The 27,879-nt window shown below is 42.5% G+C and overlaps 1 protein-coding gene across 15 annotated transcripts in view; it reads right to left on the bottom strand.

The window, feature by feature from the left end:
• The window catches only part of RASAL2 (RAS protein activator like 2), a 313,872-nt gene that overhangs the window by 52,256 nt on the left and 233,737 nt on the right, over positions 1-27,879 (bottom strand). For all 15 annotated transcript variants that reach the window (XM_039484239.1, XM_039484235.1, XM_039484236.1 and 12 more), the window contains one exon: positions 10,776-10,882. In XM_039484239.1, coding sequence (XP_039340173.1) covers positions 10,776-10,882 — 107 coding nt within the window. The remainder of the gene's footprint in view (positions 1-10,775; positions 10,883-27,879) is intronic.

The following is a 27,879-nucleotide window of genomic DNA, read 5'->3' as shown; positions in this document are numbered from 1 at the left end:
TACTCCAGCTCAGCGAGAGGCGAAAGCAAAGTCGATGGGGGAGCGGCGGCCGTCGATCCCATGAGGACATGAAGTAAGTGATTCTAAGTCGATCTAAGATACGTCGACTTCAGCTACGCTATTCTCGAGCTGAAGTTGAGTATCTTAGATCGGACCTCCCCTGTGTAGACCAGGCCTAAGAGAATAACTGTACAAGTGTTCTGCCCTAATCAGCCTCTCTAGATATTGCTTCAACAGTCCACTCCTAATGAGACAAATAGCAAATTCAATACAAACCAACTTTACCCCTCAAAACCACACCAGCAGAATCTCACATGTGACTTCTTATCTTCACGTCACTTGAAAACTCAGCAGCAGATTAAGAGTCTCACTACTTTCTGTCCAGACGATGTTGCCAGCCAAGGGTATGTCTACACTACAGTCACTACAGGAGCACAGCTACAGGGCTGCAGCTGTGCCACTGTAGCACTGTAGCGTAGACACTTCCTAAATCGACAGAAAAGGGGTTTCCACCTATGCAGATAACCCACCTTTTTGAGAGGCAGTAGCCAGACTGATGGAAAAATTATTTCATCAACCTACCTGTCTCTACAGTGGGGGTTAGGTCAACTAACTATGTCATGCAAGGCACAAAATTTTTCACAGCCCTGAGTGATGTTGCTAGGTTGATCTAATTTTTAGGTGTAGACCAGGGCTCAGAAGAGGTGAATCAAGTGGGACTTTACAAATGCAGTTGTCAGTGGCAAAGAGAAGGAAGGGGACTATAATCCCTGACAGCAGATATTAAGTGTGATGGGGTGGTAGCTGTAAAATGCAACTATGCATTACTTATAGTGACATCAGTACTGCAAAACAGGACACTGGCTCTCCTGTATCTCAGTACAACAGGGAACAATCACCAGGGGAGGAGGATATAAATGCCCAAACAACCAGCTTCACAGACAACACGGTATGAATGAAAATACTTAACTACTGCATACTACAGACATAAGAATTTTTCACTTTGGGGAGAAGAGTCTGTGCATAACAAATAATGCTTCTCTTAGCAACTTCCACAGCAACCAACAAGCTAATAATAATAATGTGAGTTATCCAGTAAAACACAACATTATCAGCAGAGAGCTAGGAGCAGTAAAGTCAGGGTGGAATGGGTGACTGGAAGACTCAGCACCTATGCAACGTTTTTGCATGTAAAATTCAACCTAAATTATAATGTCTTAGAGACGGGGACATTGTCTTTGATGTGTTGGGAAAGTGCCATGTTAATTTATGGTATTGTATTAGTAGCAGTAGTAATACATTATTTATTAGCCAGAACAATCGCAACAGCAGCATATGGGAAACTGGACTTTAGGAGTGACTCCTGGACTCTTCCCATCTCAGGTTAAAGGGATTACAGATTGGATGAATTATGGAGATGGCCATCATCTCACTGGAGATAGCAATAGTTGTAGCTATTGCTGCCCCACTAGAAATGCTTTGAAGCTGTTACTGAATGTGCTGAAGAGTAGAACTTTTTTTCTGAAGTTCCTCACAAGAGGCTATTGAGAAAGCTTAGAAACCAAGGTGAAAAGTTGTGTCATATGTTAAAAATCCAGTGAAGAGACAGAAAGCAAAAGGTCTGGGAAATCTGCCTGATCTCAGCGCGGAAGGAAGTTAATAGTGGGAGTACTCCAAGAATGAGTACTGGGAACAGTGAGGCTCACCTTTCTTCATAGAACATTAATAAATGTAACAAAACAGAAAGATGGAGAAGTTTGCTGTCAGATAAATGATTCAGGTTACTAAAATATTAGAGAACTATGAGGGACTCTAGAAGGGCCTAATAAAAACTAATTGATCAGGCAACAGAAAGACAGATAAATCTCACCATGCATGGTAGCGTATTGGGCAACCCCCCCACAAAGTACGACAGATTATGAATGAGCTATAAACTCATAAAAAAAAGATCTGGCAGTACAAATCACTGTGGACACCTCAGTGAAGATGCCTTCTTAACATATAGCATTAAAAATAAAACAAAAGAGTTTCTATGTATTGAGAAAGGATAAAATGTAATAAGAAAACATAAAATAGTATTATATAAATGCACTGGACTTCCTCACTCTAAATATGGCATTCTAGTCTGGTTATCTCATCTCAGTAACGGACAACGCCAAAAAATAAATAAAATAAGAAAGAGCCGAAATAAGAAAAACAAAATTGATTAGAGGCAGAGAGTAAAAGGATTCACATATATAGATAGATTTTAAAGACTAAGATTATTTGGTTTAGAAATAAAAATAAAATGGGATCAGAGGTATACAAAAACATTAATAAAAGCTAATTTGGCTCCCCTATTCATTCTGCTGCAAAACACACACAAAAAAGGTAAAACTGAAATCTGCGAGGCATCAAATTTAAAAATGTGTAAGAGGAGATTTTTTTTTCATGCTCTCTATAATCAGCCTGAGAATTCACTGACACAAGATATTAGAGAGACAAATGTTTCAGCAAGATTAAAAAAGGATTACTCATTTATGTAAGTAGGAATAACATTTGCAGTTGCATCAGACAGGTTTAAAAATAACAAGAGACTCAGCAATCCTCATGCTTCAGGGTGCAAGCTGACTGCCAGCTAGGTTCAGGAAGGAATTTTTCTCCAGTGGCACAGTGCTGCACACTTGACCAGGTGCTTTATTTTAAACCTTCCTCTGAATTATTTGGTATTGGCCATTATCAAAGGAAGGACTGAGAATAAGATGGAGAAATCATCTGTTTTGGTTTATCAATTCCGATATTTCTAGGAGTAAAGTGTAATTAATTAAGTGTAGAAAGGAACGGGTCCAGAGAACACAGCAGTACATGCGTAAGAGCATTACATTTCATGGAAGCAATTTTGTGGAAATGAAAGGAACACTGAGCATGGCACAGAGGAAGGCTGTATTAAAGTGTGAGTGTAGAGAAAGACTAGAGAATGCTAAGCTACCATAATCAAGGTTCAGCAGTTCAATTATCCTGCAAAATTAAAATACAAGGAACAAGTGGGCAGCCTCTGTAACTTCAGCATTATAGGCTCAAAGAGAGAGTGAAAAGTCTTCAGTGGAAACAGAGAATGTGAAGGGTACCAAACAAGGCTAGAGTCACACTTCAGGTTTGTGACGAAAGATCAGGGAAGCAAAGAAGCAGAACGAGTTAGTGCTATCCAAAAAGGTGAAGGGGAGTTGGAAGGGCTTTCAAGGGAAAAAAGTCCTGGCAAGAAGCTAGGTCCACCAATAAACATGAAAACAAGCAGCTATGGGGAAAAAAATTAAAAACTAGTTTTTAACAAGACAAATAGAGAGGTATGAGAAATTAGGCAACAACAAGGACTTTGAAAAAAATTAATACAAACTAGTACAGGAAAACACAACAGGAGAGGCACGTGATATGAATTCCAGGGTCCTAAATGAATTAAGTTAACAAACCACTGTGAATTATTTTGGAAAATTCACTGAGAAACAAGTAGGCACCTGATGCCTAGGGAGAGTTAGGAGAGGAGCAGTATCGCACTTTCAGGCCCCAGTTCCACAAGTTACTTCAGCACATGTGTAACTAAACCCAAGAGCAGTCTTACTAACTTCAGTAGGATGGTGCACATACTTAAGCACCTTGCTGAAGAGAGTGTCCTAAAACCAGGAAAGAGCAATCCTGGTAACTAACATCCAGTGACTCTAACTTTAATCCCAAATCAAGGAATAAATATTAGCAGAAAGAGGTCTAGTCATCTGGACAATGACAAAAATATGAGTGATAAATATCAGGGCTTTATGAAAAACAAATCACATACGACTCTTATTATTGTTTAATCAAGCAGCAAAATTTGCAATGAAGGGACGGCCGCAGATGTAAAGGCTTTAGAGCCAAAATTATGGCTCAAGGCTAGGGAAGGACCTCTGCACAGACAGACACTCTTTGGGCTGTGCAGCATACCCATGCCTCCAAAACTGTGCAGAAGGAGTGCAAGCAGCCAGATCTTGTTTATTCCGTGTGCTGGGGAGGGGGAAACAAGTTTCTTGCCCCTCTATTCCTCCATCACACTTGCACACAGCTTGCCATAATGTGCACCTATACTACTGTAAAGTGCTTCACAATGTAGCATACAGGCTTATTTGAAAAATTAATTCAAATGGGCTTTTTTAAATTTACTGTCACGGCTTGCACACTGGCTGAAGGACTATCTAAAAAGGGTAATTATGATAAATGACAATTAACAAGTTGTGAGAGGTTAACCAATGGGGTGCTGCAAGGATTGGTGGCAGAACTGGTTTTGTTTAACATCTTTATTAATGACCTGGAAGTTAAACAGCACATTAATGACATTCAGAGATTATATGAAATTAGGAGGTACAGTGAGTGCCAGTGAGGACAGAAAAATAACACTAAGGGATCTGCAGAGGTTAAAAATAGAGAACACCTGGGCAAGGTGATAGGAGAAATATGCCAGTGAATTGGAGAGAATTCAGTGAGGAGCAAGAAAAATGATAAAGGGGCTGGGAAAGCCTGATTTACGGAGGACACATTAAAAATAAGGTGATATTGTATAGCTTGGCTAAACCATGCTTTAAAAGTAGGGGATACAATATCAGTACTTGTTTGGACAATGTGAAACCAAAGCGGGAATGGAATGTTACCATGTGGCTTAAAGGGATATAAATTAATAGTAATGGGATTAAATGAAACAAAGAAAAATTTGGGCTAAATACAATGAAAAAGTTCATGTTGAAGTCCATTAGACTCTGCCACGGTAGCAGAATTACTATCTTTTCACCAAGCACTGGAGAATTTACTGTAAAGAACAATTCTGTATTGTATGGGGATATATATCTCTAATTCCTGTGAGTCTATAAATAACAGCAACCCAGAATAAAGGGAAAGGTGAAAGCTCTATGAGCCTCTTGGAAGTAACTAATAACTCAAGTCCTTCCCACTATACAAAATGCTTGGAAAAATGGGTGAGAGTCCAAAGTCTCAAATCTTATATGAAATAAAATAAATATCAAGGGTAAATGTAAAGAATAGGTGTTATGGTGTGAGAGCAGAACAAAAAGCAAAAGAATATTAAAATAGGGAGGAAAAAGTTCAAGCACAGCCAGATGATTTTTCATTAAGACTATTGGGGCACAGAAATCTTGTGCTGCCTTGATACACTAATGGTAGCTCAACAACTCAAACTCCTGCATTGGCACTACTGCAGAATTAAAAACGTGTACTTATGGTCACATGGCCAAAAAAGATCAGAGACTTGTTCTAGCTTCGCAACCTGATTGTAACAGAGCAGTGCTCCTGAGACAACCATTGGTCTCGTTGACTGCATAAGATATGAGTCTGGCAAGCAGTGAGATCTCATCACGCTTTGACCTTCAGTTAGGCTGGCTGCATTGTCTTTTGTTCTATTTAGCAGGACTCTTAAAAAGCAAAAGAGGCAGATACTATTCCTGTATATCCAGTTATATTCTGAACTAGAGGCCAACCAAAGAAGACAGTCCTTACGAATCAGCCTTTCCGTCACTATTTGCACAGGGTTCCCATACAAATCATTTCATTTACTTCAGAGCCTACACCCTGAACTTTTTAGTTCATTTTTATGTGTTTCATCAAGTCTGTTTCTTTCCTCTATTTTTTTTTAAGTGCCCACGTATGTCATTAAGTCACGTAATATCGGTATTGATTTTAATAAATCAACAAAACTAGCCAAAAAAGGTGAGGTGGTGGTTAAGGACCTGTTGTTTTTTTTACAATAGGTTACTAACGCCTTTGTTCTGTCACTTCTGGAGGTTCCGTATTTTGGAATTCTCATGTTTTAGCCTAATCCCCAATTCAAATGGAATAGCAAGGAGGGGACTGTGGTGTTCTGTCAGAGTTGTACAATGACTCAATAATGAAATAGCAGGAGATGTGATACTGTAAGACTGAGTTTACTGACAAAGCACAGTGTGTGTGTAGGAGGGGAAAGCTGGTATTTCGCCTACTCATCTACCACCAGGCCCGGTGGCGGATGAGTTCTATCAGCCTTTCTAACTTCTCAGCACTAATGTTCAATACATTTTTTTTTTTAAGTTGTGGGTTTTTTTTCCAATGTTTTGTGCCCCCAAAAATATATTTGGCAATTGTGGAGTGAGAAGTAACACTACTGAATCTAGGGGGAAACCAAAGTAACCTAACACTAATGTAGATGGGGGGCTGGGGAATGAAGAAAAGGCCAAGCACTAACAGTTCTTATCTCTACACTCAAGCCTTTCCTTATCCCTTCTGCAGTGCACTGCCAATATCAGCAGAATCCTACTTCACTCCCTTTTGTGGGAGATAAACAAGACAACCACATTCCATATATTGCTCAGCATAGGCTGACTGTGACATGGTAAACCAAAGAATGTGTATGCATAATTACTGAGATTATAGAATAGTAAGTTTAAATAGAAGACTATGCTTTTAAATATATATGTAGGAGGCAGAGAAACTGAATTTTCTGAAGTTTACATGCCAACTCTTTAAATAAAACCATTCCCAATGACTACCACAGAAGAGATTATTTAAAAGAATTTTTCTTGGAAAGAATGTTCACTTACCCCACATTATGCATTTGTAAATCAAAACTCCAAGCACTGGACAAAGGCCCATTAACAGTCAGAAAGTCCATGCCTTTTTCTGTTTGAATACCACTGTTTGGAGTTTAGAGGAAAAGCTGCACAGAACATTGATTTCCAGTACATTCTATCAAGAGTAAGAGTTTTAAATGCTTACCTGAGAGAACAGAAGCTTAGAAAGCTGTAAATGCAACTTCTTTTCAAAATCTTGGCATAACCCTGCCCGTTCTGCCTCTCCCCTCCACCCCCCAAGCCAGGAGCAAAGAATCATTGAAACAGCACAACACACAGGTTGCTGGTTTTCCCCCTCAAATGTGCAGTGCAAGTATCAATGACTGAAGAAAAAAAACATGTGCTTTCCTATTCCTGTGTTCTTCCTGTCTAAAAATGGGCACCCATTCAGTTGAAGAAAACCCCACAAATAACTTTTAATGCTATTAGAGCCACACCTTCCATTCCCAGACCACTGATATTGGGCTTCCCTATACTTGTGCCATTTACCCCGCTCCTTAGATCAATCCCTCCTGGAGCCAGAAAAAACAATATGAATCAAGAGAATATACAGGAGGGGTTTTCTATTCATAAGTAGAGCTAGACCTAATCCACAAAGTTAGAAGGATGATTGAATTCAGTAGTTCTGGTTCGGGCCCAGCTCTACTCATAAATGCTCTGATTTTTACCAGCAAGCCACTAACCTAATGCGAGTAGAGGGCTGCAACATCCAGCAGTTGGTGTGAAACACAGGCAGATCTCATCTCATCTTTACTGTGGCCGGGTAACAACCACAGCATCCAAGATAGCATACACAGACAAAACCCTACAAAAGCCAGTAGTCTTGTCTTTTATGTACAAATCAGGAGGGTACGGCAGGCCCACAATTACACAGGTGGTCAGGACAACAGGGGAGCACAATACCAGCTGCACAAGAGGCAACAATAGCTACTTTTTGCTGTTTATGACCAAAAGGATAGGGTGTGGACAGCTTCCTGAACCTCTTTGCCTTAGAGTTCTTAAAGCTCCATCAAAATTGCGACGAGGAAAGAGAAAAATAAGACAGTACCCAAAGCAGCATTAGAAGAAAAAAAACTTGGAAAAGGTGAGACATGGGAAGGAAGGGTGAGTGCTGAAGAAGAAAACATAAGTGAAAAGAAACACTTTTGAAGTGTTAATGACCTAATTTCACAGACAATACAAAGCAGCTGAAGAAAAGACATTTGAGAAGGATCATAAAGAGTGAAAGGTACGGAAATAAAAAACAAAAAACCCAGGCTGACATTAAGTGATTTGGTACATGGCTTCTTCAAATCTTGTTTGTGATGTATAGATAAGCTGTAGACCCAGACCACCACAATACATTCAAACCTGTAAGACTAATGGAATTTCTTATAGATACAGATGGGTTGGGTAAGAGTCACTTACAAAAGCTCCCAAAAACCCTCGGCACCCATATGTACTCTGCTGCCCATGGTTATACTATAAGGGTTCATTGCATATAGACAAGTTTTGAGATTTTATAAAGTTGTAACATGTACCGTATATACTCGTTCATAAGCCAATTTTTTTTTTTAATAAAAAAGGGAAGCACCAGAGAAGGGGGTCAGCTTATGAACAGGTATAGAGAGTAGAGGTGGGACCAGGGCCGGCTCCAGACCCCAGCACGCCAAGCGCGCGCTTGGGGCGGCATGCCGCGGGGGGCGCTCTGCCTGTTGCCGGGAGGGCGGCAGGCGGCTCCGGTGGACCTCCCGCAGGCGTGTCTGCGGAGGGTCCGCGGGTCCCGTGGCTCGGGTGTACCTCCCGCAGGCGTGCCTGCGGATGCTCCACCGGAGCCGCGGGACCAGCGGACCCTCCGCAGGCACGTCTGCAGGAGGTCCACCAGAGCCGCGGGACCAGCGACCGCCAGAGCGCCCCCTGCGGCGTGCCGCCGTGCTTGGGGCGGCAAAATTCCTAGAGCTGCCCCTGGGTGGGACACAGCCCCTCCCCACAACAGAGGGAGCAAGGAGAGGCAGCACAGCCAGAAGGGAAGAGGCTGGGCCAGAGTCTCTCCACTTCTGGCCACACTGCTCTCCCCCCCAGCCTCCGAAGCAGCTGCAGCTCCAGGCTGCAGCCATGCTGCTCGGCCCCACCCCCCAGAGCAGGCTGTGGCTGCGCCGCCTGGCCTGCTGGAGCACGCTGCAGCCGTGCCACCCAGTCCAGCCCGCTGGAACATGCTGCGGCTGCACTGCCCGGTCTGGCCCGCCGGAGCAGGCTGCAGCCATGCTGCCCAGCCTGCCGGAGCAGCTCCAGCCAGGTCAGAGACATCCTCCCTGGCCGTCCCCATATAAGGTGGGAAGGGATGGGATGGGGAGAGTGTGGGGGTCCCGGGCTAGGGGTGGGGTCATGTGGGGAGTGGTCACAGAGGTTACTCCCCTGACTCCCAGCTTCTCCCCACCAAAAAATTTCCCCACCAGTTGCTGTCCTGGCCAGTCAGGGTAAGCAGCTAGCGCGCTGGGACCCTTTGTTTACTTAGGTTTACCTCCGTGTCTGCGGACGCTGTAGGTAAACAAATCATCTCGGCCCGGGAGCCAAAGTTTGCTGACCCCTGAATTATAGGGTCGGCTTATAAATGGGTTATAAAATTTTTCCATTTTTACTTATCCATCTTGGGGTGGGGGTCGGCTTATAAATGAACCGGCTTATGATCGAGTATATACAGTATTCTGTAATTAGACTAAAAACCTATTTTCGAGTGCCATATAGAACACAGCACATTAAGGCTACCAAAATAGTCTCAATATGAATATTTACTTCTGATGGTCTTTAAAACAAGGAAAGCGCATTTTGGTGGTCCCTCAACAGATAATCAGAAGTTCAACTTTTGGTCTCATTATGAGGCTTTGAGAAAAACACAGGAGTCGAGCACAGATAAACTACTCCAAGACAGTGATCTCCCTGTATTTACCACTGATAGTTTAATCTGAAAGAGGATAGGAAAACTGTCCAAGATGGAGCTACCATTAACTTGACCAGGAACTTTTTTCTTTTAAATCACAATTAATTTGGAGTTTATGATCTGGCTCAGAGTAAAGCAACTTTAATAAAATTGAATCCACCTTCATACTGGCAAAGTATCAATTGTAAAAGTAAAGAATCCATCACTTATTTATACATTAAAAAGACAAGGGACAATTTTGTGGGGATTCATCACAAAACAAGCATGTAAACATGTCTGCATCTGAAGTTAGCTAAAAACTATTCTTCCCAGGGTTGTGAGTATTGTGGGTGACTTTCAGTGATTTGCAGGTGATGGGGTGCACACAAATAAAATGCAGCAATACTGGCCTCAACTCCACAGAGAACACAGGAAGAGAAATCAGTGCTCATCACACATAGAAAAGGCCAAAAACTGTGAGGACAAATGTTTTAATTTTCAAGCTCTCGAGTTCTTACACACAATGGAGAGAAACAAAAATCTCTACAATAATAAAGCTGAACTTTGCCTTTTTTTAACCAAGTCTAACTATTGGTAAAATATTAAAGAGCACTTCATTTTAACTTGACTTGCAATTTGACAGAACCTTCTTCTTTCAGACTAAGAAGAACAATAGAAAAGCTTTAGTGCTGTAGGTTTTAGTACACCAACTTTAGTACATCAACCAGTGTTGGCAAGAAAATCCACACTCCTTACTTGGAAAGGTAAACTGAAACTAACAACCAGAAGAATTCAGGCCAGTTAATGCACATACACAGAGATCAATTTCAGTAGCTTTGAAATAAACTGTTAGCCATTTCAGACCCCTAATTCATTCCACTGATGTGGGGAAAACACACATACCATCACCAACCTAAAGTTCTTTTTTGGAGAAGAAAATAAATGTCCAGTGTGAAGCTTACAAAGCGATCTCACAGGTATCTAGGACATATTGAAATTAGGCTGCTCACCACCCCATGGTTGGGTTTTAAAGTCTACATGAGTACTGATTTTAGATCAAATCTTGAGGAAAGGTAAATGATAGGTTTCCTAGAAAATGTTACCTGATCATTTATGGCAGCTGATATGCATGCCTTTCATCCACCTGCACTATTAAATTGTCACCCTGAATCAATAGACTGAGTACTAGATTTATTAGGATAGCCTAAACTCCCCCAATTCAATGGGAAGACATCTCTCCTTCAGAGGAAAGGCGCACTTACTGGGACTTTGAAAGGAGAGGTGTTTGAAGCATCCATGGAGTTGGTTTTCTCGGATGTGCTGGTTCCTGAGATGCTCCTTCTGCGAGGAGACCTCTCTGCTGGGACCTCTGGAGAAGAAACAGAAAAGAAGGTGGGTGAAGGGAATTGAAAAAAAAAAATCAGGTTTTATCCTACTCTGGACAGAAGCCATCACAAACTTTCAGATGCATTAGCTAACAGCCAAATTATACTTACATATTTATATATGGCTTATTTGCTACCAAGATAAGTTACAGAGACATTGCAACTGACAACAAGGTCAAAATTAGGAATCTGATTTGATCTTATAGGCAATAGGCAGTTATGATTAAACACATTGGAGAAGCTCAATACCCATATGTATTGCTACTTACAACTCAGAGAACTTTCAACTATTCTTTTTACAATCAGCAATGTTGTAGTTAACATTGCCAAATAAAATCTGTGACAGAGGGAGATCATGATTTTATCCTATGTTGAACATAATTTGACAAAGGTCAAAGTTCAGTCTCATGCAGATAATGTGACCCTACTGCTAGCTCAAACTTTGAGACCATCAGAAGATTCAGTTATCTGGATAAAACAACATATATACCTCAGCAGATACAAAAATAGGTCAGTTTCTCCTTGTTCTGGCAATATGACCTTAGTAAGATATGACTTTGGCTTCCTAAAACCATGCAGGCAGATCTTGCAAGCTCAAATCTTTACAGAAGATGTGCTCGTATCTGATTTTATAGATTTATACAGCATGCACATTATAAAATCACACACACAGACACATATTAATACCTTTATCACAACTGCTGCCCATCTCCAGTTCAAATACTAGACTTACAGGAATCCAGCTTCATAAATAAGACATTCTCAATAGGATATGAAAAACCACATCCTTAGAAAAAGTCCATTGTTATCTTCTGGATCTTAAAGAAAAGGAGTAAACTGTGACTTCGGAGACTGACATTTTGACTTCTGCCGGTTTCCTTTCAAAAGATAGATGCAGCTTAAACTTCCATTTCTGGCCTCCTGGCCCTTGGGATCCGTTCTACTTCCACTTAAGAGAAAGCTGGTTTTCTCTCTCTTCCCCCTCCCTCTTTACAGCTTGCAGAGAGAGCGAGAAAGGACTCACACAGGACTGCAGCTATTCAATCAATCGTTCCGACTGCACATCCTCATTAGTTACTTTCAGGCTATTAACAGACGCCCAACTGCCGGCTCCCCTCAGCTACAGAAAATTTCACTATATATCCTGAGTCACAGCAACAACAAAGGTTTACTGAAATTTACAGCCAGCTGCTGCCAAGAGAACAAGGATTTCTTTACCAAAAATCATCAAGACCCCCCCACCAACACACACACACATAAGCCTTCTCCAAGCAGAACATTACCTGTGATGCCTTTGCCAATCGGATTATTTTATCCATATTATAGTAGATCTTGCCCAAGAAGTCTTGAAGGAGAAAACCAAAATTTAACATCATACCGACTGAAAGGTTAAGAAAATAGGATCTTGCTGCAAAAGTAGTCATCCCTCTACTGTAGGCTTTTTCTTTTTAAAAAAATATAAGTCTCTCAGCTTGCCTTTAAGCATCAATGATTAAAGAACTGCTAACATGGAGAACAGCTTCCGAAATTAGCTACATAGAAAGTTGAACAGTGATCACCAGCTAACATTGGTAAATGGGCAGGGCACAGCATTTAGTCCAAAATCATGAAGCTGATGCAAACAGCTCCACTCACACAGAATAAATTAATCAATCTGTCTAAGCTTGCAACAGAAAGACCCGTAGCTTTCAGTGAGATTTCTCCACAGGCTGATGATTAGCACTGGACAATTCCCTTCATAACCTATGGGGCACCAGCCGTTTCCTGATTTTGGAACTTGATGATCACTGCTTGACACGACACCTTTAGACAATAGAATGCCTAGAGAAGGGCCAGTGCTAGACCAAGGATTGAACAATGGTCAATCCCACTCTCAGAATACTTTGCTAGTTCTATTTCTACTATCTTCATCATCTCCCCCTCCCCCCCCCAAAAAAAAGAGGGGAGGGAAAAAAGCCAAAAGCTTATGGTATGTCTACACTGCAATTAGACACCTGTGGCTGGCCTGTGGCAGCTGACTTGGGCTCACAGGGTTCGAGCTAAGAGGCTGTTTAATTGCAGTGTAGACTTTTGGGCACAGGCTGCATCCTGAGCTCTGGGACTCTTCCACCTCGTAGGGTCCTACAGCCTGGGCTCCAGCCCAGGCCTGAACATCTACACCACAATTAAACAGCTCCTTAGCTTGAGCCCAAGTCAGCTGGCACAGGCCGGCTGCAGGTTTCTACTTTCAGTGTAGACATACCTTAGGTAGATACAGCCTGCAGCACGTAGCATAGAACTTCTCCTGGCATAAGTACTCAGAGAGGTGGCCATATCAAATATATTTCAATAATCAAATTTTTGGTGGAAATGTAATTGAAGGAAATGGAAGCAATCTATGCATTTGGAACATGGGGCCAAAATGAGCTCCTTTATCTCAAATCAAAGAGCATCAACTAATGTAATGGCTTTGGCTTTCTCCAATACACACACAGGAAATCCCTTCACATCATCAAAGCATCCCAAGTAATTTAACACAGTGAAGATTTTGCTGAGTCATAAATGAAACAGAAGACTCAATTCCCTGCCATTTTGACAATAGGTGGTCCTTTCCCAGGACAGGGAGTTATAGGGAGAAATAAGATTAAACCAAAAGAGAGCTGAGAAGAATCTATGCCCAGCCCTGATAACTTGCCTTGCTGCTACATGGGTATCTGTAGATAAAAGATGTTGGGATTCCTGCATGAAATGAGTTTCTTCCATGCTCAGAAGATTCATAAAAGTCTATTAAGTGAGGAAAGGAGAAGCAAATATCCAGAGGAGATGCTTGCAATCAGTTAGTAACACAACAAAAAATATCAGCAGGAGAAGATTAGCAACCTGCTGGATCAGTCCCTAGCAAAATGTAAAATTAACACAGTTACTTCTAATTCCAAGCCTACAAACTGGAAGCAATGCAACTACTGTGCCCTTAAGAAGCATTTCTGCTGAGTTGGGTGGAAAATCTATACTGTTGCTGCTAGACCAATATTAGATGGTTGCCTCCCCCGACTCATGCTACATACTATTATTGCATTGTTTTCACCTGCTGTAAAATCAATGCACCTTTCATGGTCTCAGTATTAAATTACAATCGTTCTCTGCATGGCTCACTTTCTGGGGCCAAGACTACAGACAAATCGCATTGTCTCTGTGGATAAATAACAGGCTGAAACCTTTTCATCTGTTCTCTCAACCTCTGAAAAATAAATGGATTTCCCCCCTTTCAATCTTAAAAAAAAAAAAAGTTGTAAACATTTCTGTAGGGTGCTTTTAATTCATCGCCTCATTTATCTGTGTTAAATAATATTAGTCAGCTGCAAACTAGCTGAGGCAATTACTCAGAAATGGCAGATGCCTGTGAAACCAGATCTACACATATAGCTCCCTTTTCACCCCTTCACACAGCAATGCCCTCTTCCCACTGTAACAAGCAATTGCTCATTCTTTTGGCCAGCATGGCAGGAGAATGGTTTATTTCAAGACAGATACCATTGCCACTTCATTAAGTGTTCAGCAGGGGGCACTGGTATGGCAGATGGCGGGCACCCTTCTCCATTGAATCCAGTCATCGTGGCCACAAATGCTGGCCTCAGCTCCCTCCAACGAGGGAGCAATGATCCACACATTTCTGGGTTTCCAGTACAGCATCTTGTTGTTTCCAGCCTTTTGTAACTTGAATCCTTGCCTTTGTGGGCCCTTGCATCCTACTACCAAGACCTTTTTCCAGCATGGAGCAGATGAAATTAATACTTTGACTTGGCTGGAATAGTGTGTGCAGTACTGGTCACTCTCAAAAAGGATATTGTATAATTAGTCAGGTTCAGGGAAGGGTAATGAGAATGACTATGGACATGGAAAATCATATGAAGAGAAATTAAAAAGATTGGTATTGTTTATCTTAGAAATTAGCAGGTGGAAAATTCAAAGCCGATAAAAGAAAATATTTCTTCCTCAAACTATGCAATTAGACAGTCAAACCCACTGCCACAGGAAAATGTTGAGGCCAATAATTTAAAAGGTTTCAAAAGGAGAGTAGACATTTATAGGGCTAATGAGAACATCCAGAGTTCTAATTGTTATTGCTATGAAAAATTATTGAAGGGATATTAAACCACATGCTTTAGGGTTTAAACCAATCTCTAATTAGTAGAGAACATGATGAGACCTAATTGTTGGAGACAGATTATCTCATATCCGACAAGTGTGATGTACTTATGCATTCTTCTAAAGCAGGGATAGGCAACCTGCGGCACGCAAGCTGATTTTCAGTGGCACTCACACTGCCCGGGTCCTGGCCACTGGTCCGGGGGGCTCTGCATTTTAATTTAATTTTAAATGAAGCTTCTTAAACATTTTAAAAACCTTATTTACTTTACATACAACAATAGTTTAGTTATATATTATAGACTTATAGAAAGAGACCTTCTAAAAACGTTAAAATGTATTACTGGCACACGAAGCCTTAAATTAGAGTGAATAAATGAAGACTCGGCACACCACTGCTGAAAGGTTGCCGACCTCTGTTCTAAAGCATCTGATGCTGGTCACTGTCAGAGATGGGATACAGGACTACATGGGTCTGATGCAGTCTGGAAATTTCTCTATTCCTATGATAATTAAAAAATTCTCAGTCTGTGTGTAGTCACACAAGCCTTCGGCAGTTTAAAAATGCAATGGTTTGGTAGCATGGAAGCATTATGAAATTTATTACTATGCCCTGGCTCTGATCTTCAAGGGAGACTTTGACATGTGGAAGAATGTATTCGATATCCAGGTATAAAATAGCTAGCTCTCAAGATATTCACAAATGCTGCTTTTTTCCAAGACACAACCTTTTTATTTATTAACTTGCATGTACCAAGAAAATTCATGCATTAGTTTTTAATGAGCGTCATCAGCATGGAAACATGTCCTCTGGAATGGTGGCTGAAGCATGAAGGGGCATACAAATGTTTAGTATATCTGGCATGTAAATACCTTGCAATGCCAGCTACAGAAGTGCCACACAAATGTCTGTGCTCACTTTCTGGTGACATTGTAAATAAGAAGAGGGCAGCATTATCTCCTGTAAATGTAAAGAAACTTGTTTGTCTTAGCGATTGGCTGAACAAGAAGCAGGACTGAGTGGACTTCTAGGCTCTGAAGTTTAACATTGTTTTGCTTTTGAGTGCAGTTATGTTACCAAAAAAAAAATCTACATTTGTAAGTTACACTTTCACACACAGGGATTGCACTACAGTACTTGTATGAGGTGAAATGAAAAATACTATTTCTTTTCTTTATCTTTTACAGTGCAAATATTTGTAATCAAGAAGAATGTACACTTTGGTTTCAATTACAACACAGAATATATATGAAAATGCAGAAAAACATCGAAAATATTTAATAAATTTCAATTGCTATTCTATTGTTTAACAGCGTGATTAAAACGGCGATTAATTGTGATTATTTTTTTAATTGCAATTAATTTTTTTAGTTAATTGTGAGAGTTAACGGAGATTAATCAACAGTGCTGATTTTTAGCCATGCAATCAGTGATTCAGCCACATGTAAACTCCAGTAATTTTATTTTAGTTTTTATGCTGTAAAGATGGCTCCCCTTCCATACCATTAAACCTTAGCAGCAATAGGAATTACGGCTTAAAGAAACTATGAGTTCTCAGCCTTTTTACATTTTATAGTTATCAAAGAAAGCAGAGAACTTTAAACAGTCACCTTACTAGTTATGCTACCTTAGGGAATTCGTCCTGTGAGGATACATTACTGTATATTTACATTGTGGTAATATCTAGAGTCTCAAATCAGGCACCTGTACAGCACCTAGTGTAATAAGAGAGTAAAAGAGAGTGTCCTGTCATGAAGAATTTACAATCTTATTTGAGACAAGGCAGAATAAGTGTGTGTAATAAACAAAAAAGAAGGACCCGATTCCGTGGGTGGGTGTCTGTGTCTGTGTCTGTCTCTGTGTGTCTGAGCATTGGCCTACTAAACCCAGGGTTGTGAGTTCAATCCTTGAGAGGGCCATTTGGGGAATTAGTTGGAGATTGGTCCTTCTTTGAACAGCGGGTTGGACTAGATGACTTCCTGAGGTCCCTTCCAATCCTGATATTCTATGATTCCCACCCCCCCATATATATACATACACACACAAAAGAGTGAATGTTCAGCCAATGGGATCACTCAATTAGGGGGCTAATTCAAATACCTCCTGTATGAACAGACCACTGTACTGTTAACTATTAAAAGGGGAATCAAATTCATTTTAAAACCCCTTTAAAAATCAAACATTTCAACAAGTCAGAATAAAACAATTAACACCCTCAAGGTAATTTATGATTCATTAGTACAGTATACACATTCAATGTCATGGCATTTGCGATTCAGACAAGACAGAACTGCATATTTTTGCCTCACTGTCCTTTTTGTCCCTCTCAGACCATTCAAGCAACAATCTTGTTGCAGACAGCCAGTTCCTAATTGTGGTTTCTTCTTCTGGTGATGATGCCTACAAAGTGGAGCTGTTAAAGGGTAAGAGAGAAGAAAAAAAGGAAAGGACAAAAGCTTGAGAAGGAGGAATAAGAAGCAGAAGGAAGGAGAGTGTTACCAAACATGCAAAAGGAGCTTGAAGGAAAAGATGAGATGTGACTAAATAGGATTTTTCAAACCTCTATTGCATAATATGGGGTTTTTGTCTTATGAAAAAGGAAACTGCATGTGAAAATGTGAAAAGGTTAAGGCTTTACCTTGGAATAAGCATCATCCCTTTGGATTCTCCCACTCGGGGAGAATTAGAATTGTGGGGCCTAGTTTAAAGACCTGTTATACAGGTTTAATTAATTCCTTCAGTTAAAAACTGGAATTAGAAGCCAGCCAGAACAAATGTGATTTGCACCAGGCTCACCAAACTCTTGCTCTGAATAAAACATAAGAGAATACGAGTTCCACAGTTTATAACTTAGTGGGCAAAACTGAATCTTGCTGTGGTGATTCCTACAACCACAAAGTGAATATTGATGGGTACAGTCTAGACAGGAAAGATAAAAAGTAAGACATGAGATGGGGTGAGTTTGATAATGAAAACTGTAAAAGTGAAATACTTTGAATAAGTAAAGAAGGAGAAACTGTGAGAGCATTTGCTACAGCTTCCCATCACCAACCAATTACTGGATAGCAGCAAGAATCAAAGGCTTCTGATAGGATTGCCAACTTTCTAGTTGCACAAAACCGAACACCCTAGTCCCGCCCCTTCCTGAGGCCCTGCCCCTCGCTCACTACATTCCCCCTCCTTTGGTGGCTCGCTCTCCCTCACCCTCACTCACTTTCACTGGGCTGCGGCAGGAGGGTTGGGGTGTGTGTTTGGGGGGGTGAGGGCTCTGGGGCGGGTCCAGAAATGAGGGCTTCAGGGTGCAGGAGAGGGCTCCAGGCTGGGGCCGAGGGATTTGGAGTGTGGGAGGGGGCTGCAGGTTGAGGCATGGGTTAGAGTGCAAGAGGGGGTGAGGGCTCTGGAATGGGGCTGGGGATGAGGGGTTTGAGGTGGAGGAGGGGACTCCAGATTGGAGGGGAGGCTCAGGGCTGGGACATGGGCTTACCTCTGGCAGCTCCCGGTCAGTAGTGCAGCGGGATGGGGTGTGTGTGTGTGGGGGGGGTGTGTGCTAAGGTAGGCTTCCTGCCTTTCCTGGCACTGCGGACAACGCAATGCCTTGGAAGCAGCCAGCAGCAGGTCCAACTCCTAGGTGTGGGGCCAGGAGGCTCCATGCGCCACTCTCGCCCATAGGCACTGCCCCCCCCCCGGTGCTCAGAGTGGGGCCAGCACATGGAGCCCTGTGACCCCCTCGCCTAGGAGTCGGACCTGCTGGCCACTTCTGGGGCACGGTGTGGTGCCAGCCAGGACAGGTAGGGACTAGCCTGGTTTTGTGATGCAACACCACTGACTGGACCTTTAACGGCCCAGTTGGCGGCGCTGACCACAGCCACCAGGGTCCCTTTTCAACCGGGTGTTCTGGTCGAAAACCAGACACCTGGTCACCCTAGCTTCCGAGCCAACTGCTGAGTATTTTAAAACAGGTGATCACAATCCCATGATAGAGAAGTTTAAAAATGGAAAATGACAGGTGTTCCTGTTACCAAAATGGTGCTCACATACTTACAAGAATCTGCCTAGCTCCATGGGGTCTGGGGCTGCTACCCAGACCCACCGGGTCCAGAGCTGCCACCTGGTCTCAGAGGGTTGGAGTTTAGGGTCTGTGGCTGCCGCCCGGCCTGACATGGGTGGGGTCTGCGGCTCCCGCCCAACTGCCCTGCCATCCAGCTCTGTACGGTGGGGTCCAGGGTCCCTGCTGCCCCAGCCCCCTGCCCAGGGCTCTGCTCCTGGCCCCATTCTGTGGAGGGGTCTCTGGGCAGGAGACACTGGGTATAGAGGTCTGTGGGGGTGGTTTGGGATGGCGGGGGCACCTTAAAGACTAACAGATTTATTTGGCCATAAACTTTTGTGGGTAAAAAAAAAAAACTTCTTCCATGCATCTGAAGAAGTGGGTTTTTTACCCATGAAAGCTTATGCCCAAATAAATCTGTTAGTCTTTAAGGTGCCACCAGACTCCTCATTGTTTTTGTGGATACAGTCTAACAGCTACCTCTCTGATACATGATACATACACAAATGAGTTACAATCTTAAGTTCCAAGAGGCAATAGAAGCTTTCATAATAAGAAAGCTCTATATGTCTTTAGGGTTAACTCAGGCTAAGCAGCTGAGGATCTCTTGCTTATGCCTAGAAACCTTGCCCCTTAGAGTCCTGTCAGCATAAAGGATATGGTTTCTTCATGTTAGGGGTTTATTCCCTTCTCCCTTGCACTGTGAGCTGCAAACTTAGCTGATGGGACTAATTCACTTGCATGACTCATCTTCATGGGGAAGAGGGGCAGAGAGCCTTATTGAATGTTCCACAATAGTTTGTCTGATGTTGATGGGTCTTCCCTGCTGGACAGGACATAATACCTCATGTTGGAGACCAGCATTTCACACCGTTAATGTCTCTCTCCTGCAGGGTGATCTACACAGTTACAGAGGCTTACAGTACAAATGCTCCCATCTTATAATATGGGATACAGATATTATAAGGGAGATTATGAATGCCTGCAAGTTGCTGCACGCGTTAAAGTCTAAACAGAAAACATTCTTATAATTCTAATACCCATTTTAACAATACTAACACACAGCTGAGCCACACTGATTCCTGCTATGTATTTGGCATCAGATGGCACCGGGTATGCCAGCATCACAAGGAGCCAGACCAAAACGGAGTCTGCAAGAGCAGAGACAAGCAGCTGCAGCAGAAGATGCCAATACTGTCATCAGTGCCTGACATTCCTCTTCCCCTGTGCTGTTCCCTCCTGCCCCTTTCTCCACGGTCGTGCCATTTCAGGCTCACTACTCATCTGGTTTCCTTAGTACTCGGCATTTCCTTGGGTCAGAGGAAGCATAGTCTAGTGGGTAGAGCACTAGACTGTGATTCAGGAAATCCAGCTCTGCCACTGACTTCCATGTGAGTAGTTCATTTTACCCCTCTGTGGCTTTGTTTCCCTTCCTACCCTTTGTTTGTCTAATCTATATACATTCATTACGTTTGTACAGTGCCTACCACACTGAGTCCCCAACTGTGTTGCCTTTTAAGCACTACTGCAATATAAATATTTAATAATAATAATAGTCTGGATCTGGGTTTTGGTTTGAGTCCATTTCTAAGAAGTGCACAGTCGTTTAACTTAACATGCAATAAACATTTTCAGATGCGATGGAGTCCTGGATGTAACTCAGCTCTGCAGCAGTTTCCCACGGCTCTTAATAAACCAGGGTTGGTGATTTAAGCTTTCATGCCTCTGGTCCATCAGGACAGGACTTTGTCCTTCTGTGAGCAGCACAAAGAGAGACCCTGGACCTACAGAAGGGTTTGATTAGGGAAAAATAGGCCTCACATGTTCAGCAGGTGTCCAGGGATGCCATTGAAGCCTGAGTCTGGATTTGGGATTGGGCAGAATTTGGAAAGTGGTATCACATGATTAAGACAGAAAACTGAGGCCATATACAAACTATGAAACATTGAGCAAACTATTTTCTTTCGTGATAGGGAAATTGCAAACCAGGGCTGAGGTTTCCCTGAGTCTCAGGGCCACAGTAATGAACATTAGAAAAGCCACTTTTTCTATGAAAGGAAGAAAGTATAGAACAGTGTACTATTTACAAGTGTAAATCTTAGGCATTTAGCACTAGGTTTAGGCTCCAAAGGGAAAATAGATATTTCATAGGAGCCTAAAGTAAGATATTGCCTTAATCAAACTGATTATAATGGAAAAGAACTTATACAACTTGAGGACCGAAACCGGGATCCAGGGAGCAAGCAGAAAACCCTTTCTTCAAACCATCCTGGGAGAACTCCAGAATGAAAGACAATGGATACCCTTGTTGAAGCTTGTGGATGAAGGGATTCCACACACTGATGATGAGGGGGGCTGGAGGCCAGGGCCCTGCCTCCAGCATCTTATCTTGTGAGTCCCCATCGGAGTCCTGTTCCCCCAGAGGTTGTCTTTGGGTACCCAGGCGATAGGATTGGATGGAAAAGTGGGGGCCCAGGCTGCTGAAGCAGAGCTCTGCTGCCCAGTTCAGAAATGCTTCTGTCCCTACTTAGGCTTGCTGTGGTAGTTCCACAGAAGGCCACAATGTATGGGGGTGGGGGAGGGACAGGGGATGGGGGGATGGTGAACAGAAGGGGCACTTTCAGCCCTTATCTTCTTGCTTTTTTGGGGATTAAGTCTCCATTTTTCTCCCATGTTCTATGTTGCTCTGGAGCTCTGTTGAGGCCTGCAAGTAAGACTGTTTCTCAGTAGAAAGGAACTTGCGGCAGCTACTTCCAGTGAGGCAGGAGAACAACCTGGGGCGCCTGCCTGCACGCTGGACAGAGAAGGAACTAGGCACAAAAATCCAGTATCTAAAATAAGCTATTGCCTGCTTGACTCACAGATGAAGAGACACTCATTTGTTCAGTCTGGTGGCAGCCACATCATGGAAAGAAAAAAATTAAAACCTTACCCAGTTCCCCATGTCAGTACAATATGCAGACGTATCACAGCATAGACACCAAGGGAGGAGATATTACCTCTCTATACAGCGTTGGAGCTGAAACTGCACACAAATTACAGCACATGTTTCTAGGTACCTCGATACCAGGAAAATATCAAACTGGAGGGAATTCAGAAAACAGCAACAAAATTCATGAAGGGGAAGGAGGCAATGACTTATGTGGAAAGATTAGAAGAACTAAAATCTAAATATTTACAGCTTGGCTTAGTGACAACTAAAGGGGAATATGAAGTGGCAGCCAGCTACAACTGTTGGATGGCTGTAAACAACAATGAGGGATAAGAAATTTTTAGGGTGGGACAATAAATAAGAGTAATGGGAAGAAACTGAGCAAGGGAAAATTTAAAATGAATTATTTCCTACTTAGCTTAAAAAAATCCTTATCCTAAGTAGACAGAAGCAGTATCTGGCACTTCACTGTGATGCTGCAATCAGAATTCAGTTTCTAGATTTAAAAAAAATATTTAAGGAATACCGGATCCTCTGTCTGAAATTTTAATTCTAACGTAACATGCACAAATTTCTAATTAAGGGAAAACACCCACAGCCATCTTTTCCATCTGCTTTAACTTATTACTTCTAAGACGCATGATAAGTTAAAGTTGTAGTGCATGTTGAATTACATGGATAGACGCTGACTAAACAGAGAGAGATCAGCTGATGAAGCAGAAACAGACCCAAAAGTAATAGCTGGGATGAAACATTTCTATACAACACATGTGTCACTTCACTCTGCTTCAGCATTTGTCCAAATCATTTTGTTGGAACTATTTTAACTGATTCCAACCAGTTAAAACTCCCATCTCGTTTCAGAGCTTGCTTTAAATGGTTTCCTTTTACAACTCTGCACTGAAAAAATTAACCCCCTCACCCCCAAGTAGTAAAGTCTTGCCAGTAAAGTGTTAAAAATCATTAGACCCTACCGTACCGAGAAATGAAAGAAGGCTTTTCTCATCTTCTGTGCTGCTATCCAGCCATTCAGCCACATCACCAGGAGATAGGAGACTCATTCTCCAGCCAGAAAACTTTTCCATACAGAACACAATGACTGAACGAAGCAGGGAAGGAAGGGTGGGGATGAGTTGATGGCCTTGGGAGTCCAGCACTTAAGTTATTGACTACACTGACAAAATGAAACAGAAAGTGTGACCCTGCCCCTCTTAATTCTCTGTCAGACCATTTTGATAAAGCAGGCTGGGAGGGAGGGGGCAGTAAGGAAGATTTGTGTTCCTTGTCTCTTTGTGCCAGATTTCAGCCCAAGCAGAAATACTAGAAAATGGGGAAGGGTGGGGAGAAAGCTTGTAATTAAAATGATGAAGTAGCAGAATAAGATATAAGGGCAATTGAAATAAAAAGAAATGGATCCTAATGCTGAAGAAGCTCTAATTTTCAGCCAGCACAATAGTTAATCAGTTACGTATAACATATCACCATCACCCTATTAAACAAAAATCAAATTCAGTAGCTTTTTGGGTGAAGAAAAGAAAGCTTAGAGGCAATTTAAAAAACCCATCACAGCTGGAGAACCTGCATTCCCCTCTTCACCAGTCCCTTCCTGCTTCAGCTATTATAACAGCATCCCAGGCTTTCTCACAATGCATTTGTTGATGCAATGGCAGGTTGATCAATCTGTGAATAGGAAGCTCTCACTCCTCCCCTTTCCCCTCCTCCTGCATGGCGGCTGCATTGATCAACAATAATGGAATCTGTTTCTGACTGCCAACAGCAGCATTAAGGATATTAGAACAGCTCCTCTTCATCAGAATGAGAAGCAGCAATCAGAAGTCCTGCTGGATGATAGCCTCCCTAGTTAATAGCTCTCTTTCCATGGGGCAAATAAGAGGGTCAGTAGAAATGAGCTATGCTGGGGGTTCATAGGAGCCATCCACACTGTAATGGATTCAGTTTATTTACAAAAAAAGAGTGCGTAACAACTCTGTGCTGTCCAGACACCAAGACTGTCCTGCAGCACTACAAAGGAGACTTGCAGCATTGTGACTTTACAACAGAGGAAAGGGTCAGATTTAACTAGACAGGATTTTTGGCATATGATTTATTCTGCACAAAATGCTATTTTACAGGTTTACACATGCACAAGCCAAGACAAGTCCTGATAAGTGAGGGACTCCTGGGCCCAACAAATCAAAAATGTCTTTGTCTTCAGAGATCAGGCTGATGCATTAATCAAACTGCATCCTTGAAAGAGACAGGATCCCTTTGTTCATCATTCTCAGTAAACCTGTTTTTCATTTTAATTAACCTGTCCCATTCCCAACAACTGCATTATTATTGGTCCCAATTACAAACTGCCTCTCTGCAACGAAGAGGAGGGAGGACTGAGCTGGGCCACTTGCTGATAGTGGACTAAAACCAAACCAACCAAACAAAAGCCACTAGATCAGCAAAGCAAAGAATAGGATCCCAGCCAGCAAGTGAAGAAGAAAAAGTGGTATCAAGGCCCAACAGAGAAGAAAATTCCAATTACCTAGGCATCCAGTAGCAAGTATTGTTTGTATGGGGCAGATATTTTCTTTAAAATCTATATAAGCAAGGCAGATGATACACTGAATCCAAATTAATGAGGGAACACGGTTCAGTTCAAAAGTGAAATATGACAGAAGCATGTAAGGCTTAGCTGAGTCTCTCTCATAGACTCATAGAAAAGGTACTTGATCCTAATATGAAAATTAGGATATTTCCTGTGTTCTTGACAATTCTGTGATGGAAGGGCATGTGTGAGAGAAATATTAATGATTTGACAAACTTTGTGTTTTTCCACAAATTTCGGTTTTGTAATTTTGTAAAAAAGTCTTCTTTGCACATTTTAAAGGCAAACTGATGGCATGACTATTTGGATGGAGGATGGAATTAAACAGAGACTTAGTTACAAACGCTTAGCTAGTTTGTTTCCACCCCTACATTGAGTAATATAGCACCAACATCTTACCTCCTTCCTTCCCAGTTTTCTTGGGAAACTGAAATATGGTGCATACAAAAGTCTTCATATCCGCCCTTTGAAAACTGATTCATTTGAAAGGTTATTTATAACGTTGAAAAGCATGAATGCCATCTTCTATAGAAAACTGACTAAAAATGCTAATTTCACTAGTTCTCCTTTCATTCTCTCATTTCACTTTTCTATCCAGGGCATCTGAAGGGACAATCTTGGAACACAAGGTTACACCTTAATTTTTCCCTGTGACATTGTCACCATGTGTTGCAGACTGAAAACATCCCTTTTCTTGTATCATATTTTTTAAAGTAATATTCACAGGGGGGAAAATATCAGAAATATAAAAGTGGCTTTTTGAAATAGCAATTTGTGATTTTATGTAACATCATGACAAAACACAAAATCGTATAAGGAAGGGAGAAGGAAACAGTGAAGTGCTCAATTAGGAATTCAACATACTCAGTAGCTCTTAGTTTTCAAACTTTTTCATAATGTTGACTTCCTCTCTTCCCACTAACCATCACATAACTCCTTGGGCCAGCTACAGCAATTGTTTACACAGGAAGTAATGTAGGGAAGTATTTATGCAATTTAGGTCCTTTTCATGGGATTCACACATAAGCCTGGTCTACACTATGATTTTAGGTCAAATTTAGCAGCGTTACCTTGATTTAACCCTGCACCTGTCCACATGACGAAGCCCTTTTTTTCGACTTAAAGGGCTCTTTAAATCGATTTCTTTATCCCCTCGTTGGAAGTGGAGTTAGTGCTGAAATCGGCCTTGCCGGGTCAAATTTGGGGTAGTGTGGACGCAATTCATAGATTCATAGACTTAAGGTCAGAAGGGACCATTATGGTCCTCTAGTCTGACCTCTTGTACAACGCAGGCCACAGAATCTCACCCACCCACTCCTGTACAAACCCCTAACCTAAGTCTGAGTTACTGAAGTCCTCAAATTGTGGTTTAAAGACCTCAAGGTGCAGAGAATCCTCCAGCAAGTGACCCATGCCCCATGCTGCAGAGGAAGGCGAAAAACCTCCAGGGCCTCTGCCAATCTTCCCTGGAGGAAAATTCCTTCTCGGCCCCAAATATGGCAATCAGTTAAACCCTGAGCATGTGGGCCAGACTCACCAGCCAGCACCCAGGAAAGAATTCTCTGTAGCAACTCAGATCCCAACCCATCTAACATCCCATCACAGACCATTGGGCCTATTTACCTGCTAATAATCAAAGATCAATTAATTGCCAAAATTAGGCTATCCCATCATACCATTCGACGGTATTGTCCTCCAGGAGCTATCCCTGAGTGCTCCACAGTGAACTCTCTGGACAGTGCTCTCAACTCAAATGCACTGGTCAGGTAAACAGGAAAAGTCCCACGAACTTTTGAATTTCATTTCCTGTTTGGCCAGCGTTGCGAGCTGATCAGCACAGGTGACCATGCAGAGCTCATCAGCAGAGGTGACCACAGGAGTCCCAGAATCACAAAAGAGCTCCAGCATGGACCAAACAAGAGGTCTGGGATCTGTGCTAGCTGAACTCCATTCCAGTAAACAAAATGCCAAAACATTTGAAGAAGTCTCCAAGGGCATGAAGGACAGAGACTATAACAGGGACTGGCGGCCGTGCCACGTGAAAATTAAGGAGCTCAGGCAAGCCTACCAAAAAACCAGAGAGGCAAACGGCTGCTCCGGGTCACAGCCCCAAACATGCCGCTTCTATGATGAGCTGCATGTCATTTAAGGGGGTGCAGCCACCAGTACCCCAACCCTGTGCTTTGACTCCATCAGTGGAGTAGAACGCAATATGGAAGCGTGTTTTGGGGACGAGGAAGATGATGATGAGGATGTTGAAGATAGCTCACAGCAAGGAAATGGAGAAACCGGTTTCCCCACAGCCAGGATCTGTTTCTCACTCTGGACCTGGAGCCAGTAACCCCCTAACCCACCCAAGGTGGGCTCCCGGACCCTGTAGGCGGAGAAGGGACCTCTGGTGAGTGTACCTTTGTAAATATTACACATGGTTTAAAAGCAAGCATGCTTAATGATTCATTTGCCCTGGCATTCACGGCCAGTACAGCTACTGGAAAAGTCTGTTAACGTGTCTGGGGATGGAGCGGAAATCCTCCAGGGACATCTCCATAAAGCTATCCTGGATGTACTCCCAAAGCCTTTGCAAAAGGCCTCCATGGTAGGACACTTTACCACACCAGGCCAGTAGCACGTAGTTGGGAATCATTGCCGAACAAAGCATTGCAGTGTATGGTCCCGGTCAGTGATGAGCTGCTAAAACCTTAACAACTGGTTCCCTATAAAAAGTTCTGATTTAAGGGATATGCCACAGTATGTATTTTTTGTACCAATAGGGTTACCATACATCCGTATTTTCCCGGGAGGAATTTTTAAATTTTAAAAATTCCGCCCAGACAGCGATTTAAGAACCTAAAAGCCTAACATCTCTGGGAAAATACAGATGTATGGTAACCCTACCTAAAGTTCTTTTTTAAAAAGATGGGCCTGAACTAGAAATGAGCTCCGTTTCACATGTGTGGGTCCCCGCCACTCCCTTGGGGTGTGCTAGGGTGACCAGATGTCCCAATTTTATAGGGACAGTCTCAATTTTTGGGTCTTTTTCTTATATAGGCTCCTATTACCCCTCAGCCCCTGTCCCGATTTTTCACACTTGCTGTCTGGTCACCCTAGGGTGGCACATGTGTGGGTCCCAGGGGCGTGGGGCAACGCTAGCTGGAGGCAGGGAGTGTGACATGGGCTGGCTGCAACAGGGGCTGGCTGTGGGCAGGTGGTGCAGACAGAGGCTGGCTGCGGGAGGGGGCGGCTGCGGGCAGGGGGTAAAGACAGGGGGCGGCTGCGGGC

This window comes from Mauremys reevesii, linkage group 8 (genome assembly GCF_016161935.1).
Source record: "Mauremys reevesii isolate NIE-2019 linkage group 8, ASM1616193v1, whole genome shotgun sequence".
Classification (NCBI taxonomy): Eukaryota; Metazoa; Chordata; order Testudines; family Geoemydidae; genus Mauremys; species Mauremys reevesii.
Note: the sequence above shows the minus strand (reverse complement) of the source record. Positions and strands in the feature narration are given on the sequence as shown.